This window comes from Leptosomus discolor, chromosome 5, assembly GCF_034619465.1.
Source record: "Leptosomus discolor isolate bLepDis1 chromosome 5, bLepDis1.hap2, whole genome shotgun sequence".
NCBI classification, from domain to species: domain Eukaryota; kingdom Metazoa; phylum Chordata; class Aves; order Leptosomiformes; family Leptosomidae; genus Leptosomus; species Leptosomus discolor.
The window spans coordinates 12166412-12183470 of NC_141395.1; the positions used below are offsets into that span (position 1 = coordinate 12166412).

General features: G+C 39.4%; 1 protein-coding gene across 3 annotated transcripts in view; it reads left to right on the forward strand.

Annotated features, from left to right (window-relative positions):
• MYLK (myosin light chain kinase) overlaps positions 1-17059 on the forward strand; it is a 218344-nt gene that overhangs the window by 52529 nt on the left and 148756 nt on the right. For 2 of the 3 annotated variants that reach the window (XM_086464979.1, XM_086464978.1), the window contains exon 1: positions 10024-10173. In XM_086464979.1, coding sequence (XP_086321105.1) covers positions 10024-10173 — 150 coding nt within the window. Of the gene's footprint in view, positions 1-10015; positions 10174-17059 lie in introns of those variants that run through there. The other variant, XM_086464977.1, reaches the window with a different exon arrangement.

Below are 17059 nucleotides of genomic sequence, written 5' to 3' on the forward strand. Positions count from 1 at the left end.
GTTACCCCTGTAGAAAAATTTCTTCTGCACTCTAATTGTAGATGTTCTTGTCAATGCTGTAACTGTCTGGCTGTCTGGAGTATCTTGCAGCAGTAAGTTTTGCATGCTATCCAGTGCTTTTATGAAATAAACCCAACTCTTTGTTAATTAAGAATAAAAAGGCATTGTATAACCCTATCTCACATCTAGGTTATAACTTTTCCAGCAAGGTGGTGTTCCTGTCCGCTTTGCAGTGCCAAATACATTGTTGAGGATTGGTGTATAACCAATGATTGTTGGAGTATGCTGGCTTGCATACATGAGCAAAACTACTGTTTCCAGAAAAAACAAACTTGCAGGAGAAATTATGGGCTAGGTTTTCTGCTGACGGTTAATGGGACTTCACAGAATGGAAAGCAGCACAAGATTTGGCCTTGTGGAGAGTATCTCAGCATGAAGAACCAGTGGCTCTTTCAAACAAAGAACCTAATTCCTTTAGTATTAAGTATTTGCAGTATAATTTGAAACTTAGTGATGTTTATCCATGGCCCAGTCTATCTCTGGCTGAAGTCAGGAGGTTTCTTTCCAATGTTACCCCAGGGTTCGCACCCACAGCCAGTAGAGTGCATGCGTTCATTTTCCCAAATGGCATGGAACTTGGCGGACTTGGGCCTTTTTTTGGGCCTTTTTTTTTTTTTCTTCAGTTCTGGCTAGATTTGGAACTAAAGCACAAAGCGAAATGTAGAGGCTAAAAATTCTGTGTTTTATGAACCACAAATCTTCTATGACTCACCTTTCATGCTATTTTATGGCCCTACTGGCTTGGAAATGGGCAATAGCAATTTGCCACCTGCAGCATCAGCATCAAGGAAAGTTAATGTTGTGGTTACTCTGAAATGTGCAACGTAAAAAAAAACAACCAAAAACCCAAAACCCAACAGACAACTTCACTGTAAACTGCTGATTTAGCATAATGCTCTACTATTGGTAAGACATTGCAAAAATATTACTTTTTCTATAAAACTTTGTATTTAAATCAAATGGTAGGCAGTCCTCTCAAAACTTGCCCCATGTAAACTTGCTCCAGGATTAAACTTATTAGCTCTGCTAGAAGCCTTGCTGAAACCTGCAGTCAGATAAAAGGAATTACCTTACAAAATAAATGGGAAATAAGATTTTTTTTTTATTCCTTTTTAAAAGATTGCTTTTTTTTTTTTAAATTCAATCCCTGGATCTTTGACATCTTGATTTTACTTTTTTTTATTGTCTCCTAGCTCTTATAGTCTTATACTAAATCACTGAAGCACTGAATTAATCTTCTTCCTCAATACTGGGAGAGTTAATACATATAAATTACTTTTAAGGGGCTTGGATAGAAGGTATGTTTAAGTGCTAAGTACTGCTGTTAGCAAAGCAGTATTATTGGGCTTGTTATGCTGAGTATTAAGGTCTGAAGCTAGAGCTGTAGCTGCAAATTTGTGCTTGTGTACCTGAAACTTCATGCTACTATCAGCTTATACTGACATGCATCACCTCCACATGGTTGCCACTGGCACTGAAAGTTAGTCTAGAATAGCAAGTTACATTTCAAGAAGGTTTCAAGAGTGTCTATTCCAAATGTTTCACCCAAGTCCTCTTAAATCCATGGCCAGCTGGGATTCCCAGCTGATCCTCATTCTGTGTTGTTGAGTCACTGATGTGACACAGCCACATGGATGTGAATTGGAGAGAAGAAACAGGTTGGAAATTCTCATCTGCTGTGTGAAGATGACCTGAAACAAATGTCTTCCTAAAGGTTTCTCTGCTACTTGCATCAGTGTACATCCTGAAAGGCAGCACAACACTGGGAAAAATGTTTTCCTTCCTGCAAAAATAGGTTAGTAGTCCAGGTCCTGCTGGTTTGGATGATCTTTGACATATGCACATTTCTATGATAAACACCAACTTCTGCTGGTTATTTTCTGTACTTGTAAAGCATAAGATATAAGGTGCAAATTAAGTACAAAGGTTTATTGGCAAAATGAGGACTGGTGTGACCTCTCTTCAGAGATTATAAGAGCAGGTTCTGCATATCCTGAAAATCCTTATTTAAGGACTATAAAGGTATTATTAGAAGTCTGTTCCTTTATGAGGCCAGCTGTCAATGATGAAATTCAGACTGAGATTTTTAGACCAAACCTTCCCAAGGCTAAGGTGTTTGGATTTTGGTATATATTGAGTACTAGAAATGATACTTTAAAGGAGGACCAGTATAATTCTGTTGCCAGTGACCTGCTGCTCAGTACACTGAAAACCTTTCTGTAAGTCTTGCCTTTTTTCTTTTTTTTTTTTTTTAAAAATTTTTTAAATATTGCTTATAAACTGGAATTGTAGCATGTTTGAAGTCGGATTGAATTACTCTCCCCAATGTGCTTCTATAGGAAGCCACTTTGGAATTGGCAAGAACAAGCCCAACTTGCATCCCATTTGCAATCTGGGTTTCCCTCTGGCTTCAATTTGCTTCTATAAAATAATTCTTAGGTAGGGATGCCGTACTGAACCTGCCCAGTGCATGCCACATGTCGCTACTCACATTTCTTCGAAGATAACAGCTGCAAAGAAGCTGTGTTTCCTGTGGTCTTTTCTGATTTACTGCTTCTTAATCTGATGTTTCAAATTATACGTGCAAGGTTTTGAGTCTTAAAATGTCATTGCATTCTTAAGATGCATGTTCAGCTGCTTTGTAATGGGCATGTTTTTTCTTAGTTTAATGCTCAGTGGTTATGAAATAATTGAATAATGTAGTGTGTCTGTTTATAATCAAGATGAGTATATGTTATCACAGGTATACATCCATTTCTCTCTTATGTTTTTCCACATCCTTCCTTATACCTGAGATACCCTTTGCAGCTACTTTAATACATCAGTAAACCTTTAAAGTGCCATTGCGCAACAGCACATATTAGGGCTCATGTTAGATGTGTTCTGTTGCAGTGACGTGACTGACTGTAGGTGAACTTAGCTATCCATACAAGTCCAGTGGGCCTGGTATCTTTGGTACCCTGAACAGCACTGTTAAATTGAGGAAACCTAGAGGGTGTTTACAACTGTCTCTATCTGCAAGGAAGTCACATACTTGCTAGTGATTTCTTTGCTAGGCAGCACAGGGGGCTAGGGAAGGCATGATGGACTTCTTCCTTGATAAGAACATGCGATAATTTTTTTTTCTCTTTATGATTTTTTTTTCTCTTATGATTTATATAAATAAAGGTTTTTGACTCCTATCCTTCTTGTGCTCTAATAAACCTATCTTTAAATGAACATGGGTCACTTAGCATCATCTTGAGGGTCTTTTTTTAATATAAGATCAGTATGAAATTCCTCACCCAGCTCTGTGATTGTTCCATGGAAACCACTTCAAGTTAAAGCCCATGCATACCTCTCCTTTGGAGCTTGACAGTATGTCAGTCTATAAAGCAGTGGAGAGCACTGGGGAGTGTTATTGTATCAGAATAAAATATAGGGGCTGCAATAATATTTTGTTAAAATGGGCACCTGGAACAGTTTGAACCTGTTCTTTCCTTTTTCTGTGTACAAGCAAGATTCTTGCTAATGTGAAGCTTCATAGCTGATTTGCTGAGTGTGAAATCCAAGGCACTGAAATGATGGGATTTGAAGAACTTGGTTACTTCTGGGAAAATCTTTGACATGATGGTTCCAAATGAAATTGTAATTTAGTTGGGAATTTTTGCTGTCACTGTAGTTAGCCTAAGCTTTAGCACAATTGCAAGTTGATCTGTAATTCCCATTTGTGTGGGACAGTTACGCAAATGCATATTGTGGGAACATACCCAGGGATTTTACACACGTGGTGTTGCCAAAACTTAAGCTTGCAAAATTTTTGGATCATGGAGTTGTATGTGAAGATTTGGCATCTGATCCTGTTTCTACTGCCATGTCTAATAGTCACCATAAAATTTTACTGGGAAAAGGATAGTAGTTTTAGGGGTCTGGATTGAAAATGTCTTGAAAATTTTTATGGCAAAAGGGCTTTTTCTAGAAACTAGGTGTGTAGAGAAGTGAGATGATGATGGTGATGGTTATTAATGGATGAGAAAGCAGAGGAAGAAACCCCAGTTGAATCAGGACTGATAAAAAATCTCAGTTGCTCCCATAGTGTCAGGACCCATTCTGAGGCTCTGCTTGACCACAACATTTAGCAAGACCTACAAGTAGCAGAGCACAGGCACGACAAGATCTGAACATCACAAAAGCATGATTCGTGGATGGTATCCTATAGTTCCCTTAGAAAAAGGAAAGATCTATTTCTTTTGCATTAATAGCATGGCCAGTTCAAATTAGTCCTACATGCGACAGCATAATCTTGTTGCTATTCCTTTACCGGAGACCAATACCTGTTATAATTACGAGGTCTGAATGAGAAGCTGCCTGGAATAGTGTGGCTACGATTGCTGGGGTTACAAGTCCCCTGCTTCCTGATCTGGTTTCCAACCTCTTCCCATCTGCTAAATCTACACATGACTTCATCACCTGTGCTGATTCGTTATGGTTTGCTGTTCTCCCTAGATGCTGGTTTTTGGGTACCAGTAGCTGACAGGAGGCAGGATACTTCCTTGTGTGGTATTGTAGGGCAAGACTGAAAAGACAGTCACAAGTCATATGGCTGCGAAAATTCATTTCTGTAGTTCTGTGGAGAATGTAGTTAGTTACAGATTTGTATAGAAGTATGGTAACCACATGTTTGTCCTTATGGCAAAGAAAGAAGCTGTAGAAAAGGAAATAAGGTGTGTGAAAAGGGGAAGCTGTCAAGCAGGTTTAGAAATGAAAGAAACTCTTATAAATACTGAAGGTTTTGAAGCATAATGGATAACGCTTAGTCCCTAGCAAAACTGTTGAATTTGGTGATCTGTGTAAGGGAATGTTTTAAAATATGTGCTTTTTGAAAACACCCCCCACCCTGATTGATTTATAGAGAAAGAAAGCTATAATGAGACCCAGCTTCCTGTAAGTTTATGGTAATTTTGTGCCTTTTGCTATTTATGCAGTCCTGTTACTGTAGCCTGACTCCCACTCTCTGATATAGTTATCCTCACAGCACTTTGTGGTAAGGAAGTACAATAATCCCCACTTTACAAATGGGGAGCCATGGCAAAAGAGAGGCTTAGTGACTTGCCTGAGGTCATGCAGACAGCCCATTATGGAGCCGGGAATTCAACCAGGCCTCCCAAACAGCAGGCAAATGCTCCAACCCCTGGTCTGTCTGTCTTTTTGCTCCTATTTTTAAGGAGCTCAAAATGTTCTATCCAGATTTCAGGGATGGCTCAGATGTTACCGAAGGCAGTCTGGCTAACACAACAGCATAGTTGGACCAAGTACAAATGTGCTGCTTAGGTGTAAGTTGCATTATCAGCAAGTCAAAGGTTTTTCAGCTGGTAGCTCTGGTTTCCTCGCCCGAGCTGCCCCTCGTTCGCATACACATGCCCTCCCTGCAACTTCTTTTTTTCTGCTTTGGAAGAAGGGCTTGGTAAAAGGAAATTAGTATAATTAAATGGTTATGTAGGAAGCTGATGGTAAGTATTTACTTATATAAAATAAGTGTAGGAGAAAAAACGGTGAGGCGGATTTCTTAGTGTTTGCTTTTTTGCGTTTATTTTTGTGATCAGAGTATTGAGTGACAGAGATTTGTTCCCAGTAGAAAATGTTTGAAACACATTAGTCTGCTTTGGTATTAGAAAGATTAGAGGGCACACTGTGAGAATTTGTAAGGATTTATGTGCTTTTTAGAAAGGATTAAGAATTAAAAAAAATCCAGATTAGAAATGCTGTCTAACCACATCACTACCCTACAAGCCAACATTTGCATGGTGGTTTTCTTTTATGTTTAATACCACAATGTTTGTATTGCAACTTCAGTTACAGTTGGTTTTGTTTAAAACCATAGTCTACGTGTGCACAGCATGTGAAATGAAATATTATGAGTTCATGTAGCATCCTTGAAATCTTATTCAGCAGCAAGCTTGAAATACCTAAGACGACGACTTTAGGGATAGGCTCATTCTAGAAAGTTGCTTAAACGAAAGAAAAAAAAAAAAAAAAGATACATTCCATAGCTTTTCAGTGTCTGCTTTCTTCCTGTCTATCAGATTCTAAGCCTAAACAAGATTTGTTCTCTGGAACATTATTTCTTTAAAATATCTGGACATGGGAGTTCCATAGTAACACCAGACTGTACAACATGGAATTATTTATTTGTTTGGAAACATAATTGTTAAACATTCTCTAAGCTGAAAAAAAACCCTTCCTAATTATTTACTAGAAGCATCCTTAGCATACATAGCTAATTAAAGTCAGACTGCTAAATGGGAATGATTAGAGGCTTATGTTGCTAGAAAAATGCGTGTGCTGATTTGAGCTAATATTCATTTATAAATTCAATCCCATTTAGACACCTTATTTAGAAAAACATAAATCCATCCAAGATGTGCTTATGGGAAAGACTAGCTGTTACTTTATTTTATGCTTTACAGTCTTGCTATATTAGGCATCAATTTCTTGACAGTTTTTGGCGTCTTGCCAACATGCAACAGAAATGTAACCTGACCAGTAAGAGTGGCTTCTTGTTAAGGATCTCTTTCTTTCTTTCTTTCTGCTTCCCCCTATCCTTTTTTGGTTCGTGGTGGTTTTTTTGGTTGTTTCCCTCCCTTAATTTCATTTTGTGTAGACCTCGATCAAATAGCCAGAGAAATCAGTGGAAAGCTGTTGTTGGGCTTTAGCTCAGTCTTTTCATCGGCAGTTCTTTCCGAGCCGCAGGACTTTGTCCAATGCAGGCCAGACGTACCTGAGCCCAGTGATGCTTGGAGGATGAGCCAGTGTTGACCACAGTGTATTTTCCAGGCACGTGCCAGTGGCTCGGTTTCAAGTGAATTTGGACTTGTAGCATACCCAGTGTGGAAATTGCTGTGTGTAAGCAGGCGTCATGCCTAACAAGTTCCTTAAAGACGGCCTGCACAAGCTGTGTGTTGTACCTAAGGACAGATACACGACCATTCTGTCCCCATGAGCATCTGCAGTGCACATAGTTTTCTCTCTTAGTTGTTCAGCCATTATAATGACATTGGCCAAAATGGACTCCCATTTGCGTGGGTGAATATCAAGTTTGAATTGGATTCTGGATGTTGGGTTTAGGGTTTTTTTGTTTGTTTTCGATTTTGCTACTCTTACAGTATTATTTTTTAAACAAAATTTAGGGGGTATATGCTTTTTTTGATGTCGTTTTGATTTTGTAAACTCTGCAAAATTGATACAGATGTGTGTGGAAGGACAGATTTTGTTACTGGCTTCTTACGGAATCAAATGCATTACAGTGCCTTCAGACTGGAGAAGACTTTCATCTGTATTACACCTGGCACGTTATTGTCGCTACTGGTGGTCTGAAATCTTTATTGCAGGCTTGTATTAGCAGACTGATTTGTTAGTTAAGAGTCTCACAGCTAGAGAGATATTGCAGATTTTGGCGTTTATAGGCTATGCAAAGGTGTAGCTTAGCAGAGGAGAACAACATTTGGGAAGAAAAACTGAAGATTGAGTAGTAAGTTGAGCATGTTGAAAAGTGGATATCATCTGTGGGAAAGCCAAATTCAAGGAAGCACTTTGACAAAGAAGACAGAAAAAAAGAAAATTAGAAATAAACCTTAAACTGGGATTTAGGCCAATTCAGAAGAGGTAAGCAGATCCAAAATTATCAATTTTATATACTAAAAGTAACAAAAGGTGACAGTTGATATTTATGGCAATTTGAGATTTGAAAAACATTTGCTCTTATTCTGTAAAGAAAAATAAATTTAAAAAATGTGCCAGCAAATATGGACTCAGTGTGCATCAGTGTAGAGCTGCATAATTGATTGAAAATGTGGCTTTAGCTGAGTGAAGAACTGAGTTTGGAGTCTTTCCTTAATGAAAGCAATTAATTGAAAGAGTAATTCTCTCAATTCTAAGGCAAATGGTTGTTCATTGCAGTGACTATAGCTGTGAGAGACTGTGGTTCTTTGTCTGTTAGGATGCCAAGTACATTTGTCTTCATCTCTTGTCTCTGGAATACAGTCTATTTCTTCCTTATTTAAATTATATTGTGATTTCATATGATTCTTTGATATGTTATGGTACAAAGGTAATTTTGGTGTGGGTGGTTTTCTGTTTGTGTTTTAAAGAGTTGCTCATACTGGAAAGGGGGGCTTATGCTTTGTTTTCAAGTGACTGGGTGCCACTGCAGAGATTCACTGCAAGATTAACTCCTGTGTAAATGAAGGCAGAATTTCTCAGTTAATGGTTAAGGAAATCATCTTTATTCCATTTACGTGTTGGTCTCAGCAATTCAATTGTTAGAAACACTAGAGGATTTTCTTGGGTTTTTTGCATGTCGATATATGGAAATGCTAACAAAACACCATTCCAGAAGAAATCCGAAGCCCACGTCATCTGGATTATTATGAATGAGGAAGGAGATTTCAAGCATTTCTTGAAAATCTGTGCACATACATAATTTAACTGATATCTTGGAAGGATTTGCCTTCTACACCATAGTTCCTGACAAGTGCATACTGTGAAGCAGAAAGCTTCAGAAAGGCACAGAAAGCCTGTGGCTCCCACACCTTAGAACCAATCACCCTCTGGAAGTGCCTCTTTGTCTCTGTTGACTGTGAGGGAGCCAAAATTTCTAGTTCAGCTTAAACATCTAACTTTTAGACTAATAACTTCCATGAGAGGAGCTGCCCTCTTAAACTGTTTTTGATTGATACAGAGAAGGTGTTTCTGTATGTTTGTGGAACATGTCAGGTATGCTGTATGGAAAACTATGTTCTCAGCTTGGGTTTTCAGATGCATACATATGGCATTGGAGTGTAAATCCTGTTTGGAAATGAATGAGTTTTGTGTTCCTCTGCTCCCCAAATAACTGCAGCCTGGTCTGGAAAAAGTACCCTTCATACAGTCAGGAATAGTGTGGTCCTAGTTTAATTGATTTTTCTCTTGTTCAAGTATTATTTATTGCAACTTTCATTGGAATCCAAAGAATAAATACATAATCTATCATGGATTGATGTGTATGGCAGAGGATTATGACTGGAAGCGCGGTGCTCTTCATTGGTTCAACGTGACCTGTTAGTGGGTCAAGCCGTTTCTTATGGTGGGGCTTCTAATTTCTGTGGATGGTTCAAGGAATTAGTACTAAAGTCAACTACTACTTTTTTTTTTTTTCTCTCTAAAACCTAAAATTTTACTTTTCAAAAATACAATAGTTTTTGCCCTTTTTTTGGGGGGGGAGTATGATGTATGTAGCAGAAGAATCACCTGTGAAGCAGATCCCTGTAATGGGGTCTCTACAATGCCATTTCTGTAGCATTATGAAATTTGGTCTCCATGCTATTTTACTAATCTATGTGCTGTAGAAGGATTTGCAGTAAAGTAGATACGTGGAATTTCTGCAAAAGTATTTGTTATGTACTAGAAGTGCTTTGGAGGGAGATATCCAGATATTTCTTAAGATCTTGAAAGCATGGTATGAAAAATCAGATTTTCCACATTCCTGCTTGCAATCTAAATCCAGTGCAAACAGAGGTCTCTTTATTTCATAAGTACTTGTTTAACGCTGGCTCTACTTTTGAGACTTATTGATTTTTGGTGTATTCCAGGCCAGGAAAATCAAAGTCACGTTGTGAAAATATCCTCCTGAAATAAGTTATTACCTTTTAATGCAGTTGTAAAGGATGGCTTTTTGGTTAAGGCTCTGGCTTGGGACTTGAGAGTTCAAACAGAGTTCAGCTCAAGGCTGTGACCCTGACCACAACTGTAGGCACACCAGGCAATCTTCCTGGGTCTCAGTTCCCCGCCCAGAAAATAGCACCTTAGGTTGAAGTCTCTTACTATGTATACGAATATAGCATACATATAGAACGACCTGCTCCTGATCTGATTCTTAGCTGTTACTGTAATGTCATTAATGATCATAACTTCTGTATTACCACTTGTTTCTCTTTTACAGCCCACATCATGGGGGATGTGAAACTGGTGACATCTACTCGAGTCTCCAAAACCTCCTTGACACTCAGCCCCCCTGTCCCCGCTGAAGCACCAGCATTTACTCTTCCTCCTCGGAATATCCGAGTGCAGCTGGGAGCCACCGCAAGATTTGAGGGGAAGGTAAGAAACAGAGGTGATGGAGGGCTTCTCCATTTGGTTTTGTCCTTTCCTGAAGCCGCCTAGTAAGCTGCAAAGAGTGAAGTTGCTTCTGCAATACGGGACCTTTACTCAAGAAGAAGACACGAGTGTGTACACACTGAGGAGGCAGGAGCATTACAGGCCTGTTTCTGAGTAGAGGAGAGTGCTGCAAAACCTGAGTATCTTCTAAGTATAACTTAGTTGAGCATGCTAGGTTCTGAGCTTAGTATCAATGGAAAACAGTTTCAAGAGGTGTCTCTAATCAGAGAGTGTATGTATTCTCCTATGGCATAGTCATCTTCCTGCATCCAAAATCTGCTGTTCATAAAGCTTCATGTGTAACAAATCTAACCCTGCTACAGCATGTTTTCCTAGTAGTCAAGCTCAGAGTCTGTAAAGAGTTGGACATTTTTGTATCTGCACCACCTGCCATACATGTTGTTAATTTGAAAGCAAAAAGAGCTTTTTCAGAGGAAAGAATGATTTGTTCAAGGAAACTTGTTAACCCAAAGGGTTTAAAAGGGTATGTAGTGGCGTGTGGATCCCAGGTTCTCCCTTTCCCCCATGCTTGGAACATTGAATTGTGCTTAATGGCTTCCATATTTCTTTCATGCTTCAATCCTGGTATGATCTCTTCCTTGTTCCTAGCTATCTTGCTTTCTCCTCCCATAACCCAAATTATTTCTGGAGCTGCCAGTTTTCCCCCTCAGCGCTTTCAGCTTCCTTCTCTCCATGTCACAGTCTGATTGCATGCTGACAGCTCTATCATCAATCTGGCTGCACTTTTAATCTTTGAAGTGGTGGGCCTTGTCTGACAGAGGCAGGAAACTGCAACTTTACTGTAACAAAAGTAAGGGCCAGAAGGAATTTTGGAAATTCATACCTTCTGAAACTCAGAGGGCCGGTAGAGGGCACCTGATATTTATCTTATTTGTTTATGCAAGAGCAGGCTGGGAACTGGGATTTCTCAACAGGAACTGGGCAGAAAAACAATTTTTGGAGTGTATAAATTTTTAAGGGCAAAACCAAAACTCAGAAGTAATTCTTGGATTTGACTTTTTAAAGAAAAGTTGGTGCTTTTCATAGAAGGCAGATGATTTCAATGTGTTTAAACCAAAGAACAATTTTTAAATAAAAAAAATTAGGTTACTTTTATTGCCAGTCAGAAACCTACTGTGTGTATGACATTGGCCAGTCCCAGTGAGCACTCCTTTTCTTTCTGTTTCTGTTTTTATCCTTCCCCCTATATTTCACCTTGCTTTGTCGCAGATACAGTGGAAAAATGGCAACACGTTGCTACTTGATGCGTGTGACACCTACGCACAATACTACTCTGACTCTGATTCTTCCAGGCAACACTGCAACTGGCAATAACAGTACAGTGAAATCAAAATTGAAGCACGTGATGTTGCTAAGATTTGGGTTTACATTTCTCATGTTTCTTAATTAAAAGGTCAAGTGGGATATTTCGACTTTTTGGTGCACTCTGCAGACTTTTTTTTATTAGTCAAATGGAAGCAGTTATAAAATACAATTACCTAGAAGCTAGAGTGCCATCACTGCTTTGCATTTACTTTTCAGATCTGTTTTAAAATGATAATTTTTCAGGGATACCTATCGCCTTTAAAGATGCTTTGAAGGCTGGAAGGGTAAAAGTCTGAGGGGTTTTTTTAGTAGCTGGGAAAAAAATACACAAATTCAATACTAATTAAACTGACAGGTTTAAGTTCTTTGAAGGAACAATGCTTTGACTGAAGTCCTGGATTGAACCTACTTGATGAAAATCTAAATTCCAGTTCTTCCCATTTGGTATATGAGCATGCCTGAAACCTTTAATTTTTCAGGCTTAAAATGGGGATGGTAATATACTAGTGGCATGCACGTCGTGTAGCTGAAATAAACCTTTAATGCTCAAAGTCCTTTTGCAAGTGCCAAACATTAAGAACACAGCTTTGCTGAAATACATGTGAGATCTGTAATTACTTTGTGGCAAGTCGTCTGCCTTAAGGGTTTGGCAAACCAAGATGACACAATTATAGCCACTGTCTTTGGCACTTCAGCCTCTTGCTATGCATGGAGCATTGCCTGGTTTTTGTTCAGTCCAGCTTGCTGCCCTGGAAGAGCTTTGTTTTACCTCTCTCAGCTGACACGGGTGAGAAGAAACATGTAACACAGCTGAAGACATAAACCAGCCAATCTTTTATCATTGTGAAATAGTTGTAAATTTCCTGGAATCCACCCTAGCTGGAGGCTGAGATACAAACTTTTTTTTTTTTTTGGGGGGGGGGGGGGGGGAGAGGAGGGAACAAGGTACATTATAATAATTGGACATAGAGAGTGACAGAGCACAGCATGTTCTCCTTATGCAAGAAAAATTAAGGTTTTAATTATGACACTGACTATTAAAATGGAGTCTGTGTGATCTGTTATTTATAATGTAACATGGTTGGGGAGATTGTGTTTGGTTCTATCGTTCATAACTGGTGGGCTCAAATTAGTATTTTGTTTCTGCTTCTAGTCTAGTAACATGGGCAGGTTGAGGGGGAACACAGCAGTACGGTTTGAAAGGATACGGTTGTTTAATAGCCACCATGCCTGCAGAACTTGTATTATCTTGGTCCATCTTGAGCTGGTTGGTACAACATTGCTTCTTCTGCCACTTCAATGTTCCAGAGGTTTAGAAGAGCAGTGGACCTGTTCAGAATGACAATCTTAATAAAAACATTTTATTAAGATTAGTAATAGGAGTAGCTACTGAACATACTTAGGTTTTTCTATCCTGAAAAAGAGACTGCAGATGTTTTGATGGGTTGTTGCTGATACTGTGCTTCATCACACAGTGTAAATATTAAACTAGACTCAGGCTAAAGAAAAATAAAAAGTTTTAAAAATGGCTAGACAGGAGATTTTCTTCAAAGAGTTCCTTTACAGTGGAATTTATCATATCAGAAAGAACAAACATTTTGAGAATCCAAGACAGGATATAAATCTGATATTGTGATGATCCTGTGATCTCATTAAGTGAACAAGGAAGAAAGGGCCCCAGAGTCAAACTTGTTGCTTTTCTTTTCAGTGGCATGTAAGAAGTTGTGTGAAATGGCAATTCAAGAGCAAGGAGAGTGCAGAAATTGAGGAATAGAACATAAATGTAGGAAACTGGAGGTAGAAGGGAATTGGAGTTGCCATTAACAGGATTTTTTTTTTTTTTTTCCCCCTATTCCTTCCACTACCACCCTGGTTTTCTTACTAAAATCTCAGCAAGTTTGTATCTGACTGCAGATCTCAGTTTTCCAACATGACCTCAGTGTAAAAACCTAGCTCATCATCTTTCAAGTGTATGAGCACGATTTTGGCCTGGAGCACCGAGGGGTGGAAGCGCTTAGTGTAAGGCAAAGGCAAGGATACCTTTCCTAGATGCTCCCCAAATGTCTGCTGGGTGGACATCTCAGTTGTTGATCAATCAATTGCTGAGGGGATTTTTAGGGAAAGTATCCCAGATTATCATGAAATTGTGTTGTGGGTTCCCACCTTGTTAGGAACTGATTGATGTGCTTTTCTTTCATGACTGTCTGAGGAAGTCTTAGAAAGCAAATTGGTTTTCTGTGGCAGAAAAAATTCTGGGGCCCTGAGGTCCTGGTGATGTGTGTAGGCGAATAGAGCAGCAGCATGGACTGACCCCAGCAGGGCTCTGCACTGCACTGTGACTGCCCACATAAGGAGTCAGTGAATGTCGCTGCTCTCATCCAGGTTTCCCTAGTCCGTGTTAACTTCTGTACAGAAAGATTCTTCAAGGCATAGAGAGATTTACTTAGGTTTCTGCAGCAAATTGATGGAGAAACTGAGAACAAAAAATGAGAATCTTTACTGTTCTCTAACCACTGAATCACATTCCCTTTATCTTTCCCTACCTATTTTAAGCTTTGGGTTCTGAGACCAATAAAATAATCTGCAACAGGGTTGTTGCTTTAAAAAAAAAAAAATTAAGGTGGTTGCCCAAAACAAGCATTTTCAGTTGAAAACCATGTGGTTAGCTGCCCACACATAATTTTGCTGAACTTAAATAGCAGTAGACTTACTACATCAAAAATCTAGCATGAACACTTCTGGTTCTTTACTGTAACGACACTGAGTGTCAATCAGTAAAAAATGACAAGTCAAAGAACCATCAGTTTCCAACAAATCCTTCCCTGTCCAGAGTGATATTAACCTCTGTATTTGATTGCAGCAAGTAGTTAACTCAACCTGCTTTGGCTGCACACATGTATAATTTTTCAGGATAATATTGATGATCATTAATTTTATGAGCCTCAAGAATACTTGTGCTACAACTCTGCTTGAGAAGAACAGCCAAATGTCTTTCTACAGACCACAGACTGATTGCCTAGGGGTCAGGAAAGAATTTTTCTCCTTGGATAAAGCATTGCACTGTTGGCAACAGTGCAGTATGGGTTGTTTTTCTGCTCTGTGTGAACCATCATGTATGGTCCATTGCCAGAACCAAGATATCAAACTACTAAATCTAATCAAGTATCCGAAACCCAGGGAGCTAGATTTCATGTATTGACATGTAGTTCATAGTTTGAGTAGATATTGGGGTACTTAATTCAGTTTGCTGCCCGTTGAGTAGTTACTGTTCTGCTCTTCCCCTTCCATCCCCCTCCAGGTAAGGGGAGCTGGATGGCAAATTTTAAGGCAAGCCGGGTCAATGTCAAATCCCACTCTTTTTTAGTGTGCTTTCTGGCTTTCCTTCTACCGCCCTGCTGTTGCAGCACCCTATCTGTACCTGATCAAATCAGTTAAGTCCAATGATGTGCATCAGTTTGTCAACTTCTGAGCTGAGCTGCTTTTGCTGCTGCTGGTTGCACAGGTACTCTTTGAAACATTGTGCCTGAGAAAATGAACTGGGATCAGAGAATAAGAAACAAGAGGAAACGGGAAGATTGACAGTGATTCTGCCATCTGTTCTGAGATAGAGGAGACACTCATTTATGTGATGTGTTAAGAGATAAGTAGGGATGCATTAAAGGGAAACACTCCCATGGCATTTGTAAATCCTTTCAACTACCTGCTAATGGAAAAACTGAGATCTAACCAATTTGTTTTACTGTGGCTGCTGCACCAGCTTTGCATGGCAAAACCTTTGTTATCTTCCCCTTGCTTTGGACTTGAAGCAGCAATGTGTGCTCTGTTTCCAAGCCTCAGCCAGCAGGCGCTCCAGAAGTGTGCCTTGATTACATTGTACGTCTAGATTTGAGATGGCAGGATCTGAAATGAGAAAAGCCCATGTAATGATAGAGGATGATGACATGGCAGAAAATGCTTTGCTGTTGCCGTGAGATGTTTGCTGTTACAAAATGTACTGGGCATCTAATTGTATGAAGCTGCCGGTGGTTTTGTATCTGCACTTTCTGGAGGGGTGCCTGTTCTGAACTGTATGAGGAAGAAATTCAGGAAAGATCCATGTTTTCATAGGAGACAGTTGTCTGATGAAAGTGAATGCTGTGGAAGGACTTGTGCTGATCTGTAAAACTACCGTGCATTGTGATACTCCCAGAAACCTGATATGAAACACTGAGGCGTGTTCCTGGGAGCAAAGAATTGCAGAAGTTATTGGTTTCACTGGAGATTTTATTTGATCTTTCTTTTCACATACCGGTGAGCATTCTTGGGAAAAACGTAGTCTGTTCAGAAGTTACTGAAACAATTTCTATTGAACAAACATTGGGCTATAGACAGTTGAAATAAAAAATTTAGAAAAAGGAAAATAAACACAAATTAGGTGGCTGTGAACAGCTTATTGCACATCTTTTTTCTGTTTGGATCTTCTGCTGCTATTTCGTCCTTGGTGCGATTGACTTCCCACTATATTCATTTACCACAGTGCTGGTTTTTTTAACCCATTTAAATGTTTTAATGAGTAATACATGCATTATTTTAGTTTGTTTTATTTTATTGTGGAACTTTGTATTCACATATGAGAACAGTGGCTCAAAAGAGTTTCAGCTTTAAACAAGGGTGCAAAATAGGAATGGCTGCTCTGCTGGGAAGTCGTTAAGGGCAATTCAGTCCAAATTTCTTCCCCACACGGTGTCAGCTACACCCAGAATTATTTAAAGGCACTTCCCTTCATCAACTGGCACAAGCACCCGTGTGTTGATACCCATTTTCCCTGCCTTGCATATATGTCCTTTAGAAAAAACTGTAGGGGTGCAAGTTGCTGCTCAAGAAATGTCTAGGTTTTAGACACGGGTGGTGGTCTGTGAGCTCCAATTCTGTATCTTTAACTCATAAATTCACTTCATACCTGTCTCCCTTTGGCCATCATAGTTATACTTAGGATTTTCCAGGTAGAAGTTTTTAAGCATTCTTTGTGTAGCTTGTGTGCAGTGTGTGATGATTCTCAAAAGTGCTGGACTTAGTACACCGTCCCATGCAACTGATCTGTGCGCACACTGAGGCAACAGCCAAGATTTCTGGATGTTTGGCAGCAAAGTTTGGTCAGACCTTTTACAGAGCTGCTCCAATCTGCCAGACATCCAGAAATCGTAGACAATGCTGAATATTCTTAAATTCCACCCAGACAAAATTTCTAAGCCGGAAAGAGGCCATGACTGGGGAAGACTGGGTGTACAGAATCCCTGTTCTCAATTGCTATTTCTCAGGGTTGATTGTATTTTTTATAATAATTGAGCCTGTTTTCAGTAACACCCCCATCCCCAAACTGTGGAAGAAGTGGCAAATAGCACATTATCACATTTATTAATCTATTTCCTTCCTATCTCCTTTTGCACCTTAGTTACTTATCTATAACCAGTTGGTGACAGGAGTGCTCTGCTGCTCCGTCCAATGGCAGAAAGACTGGCTCCCT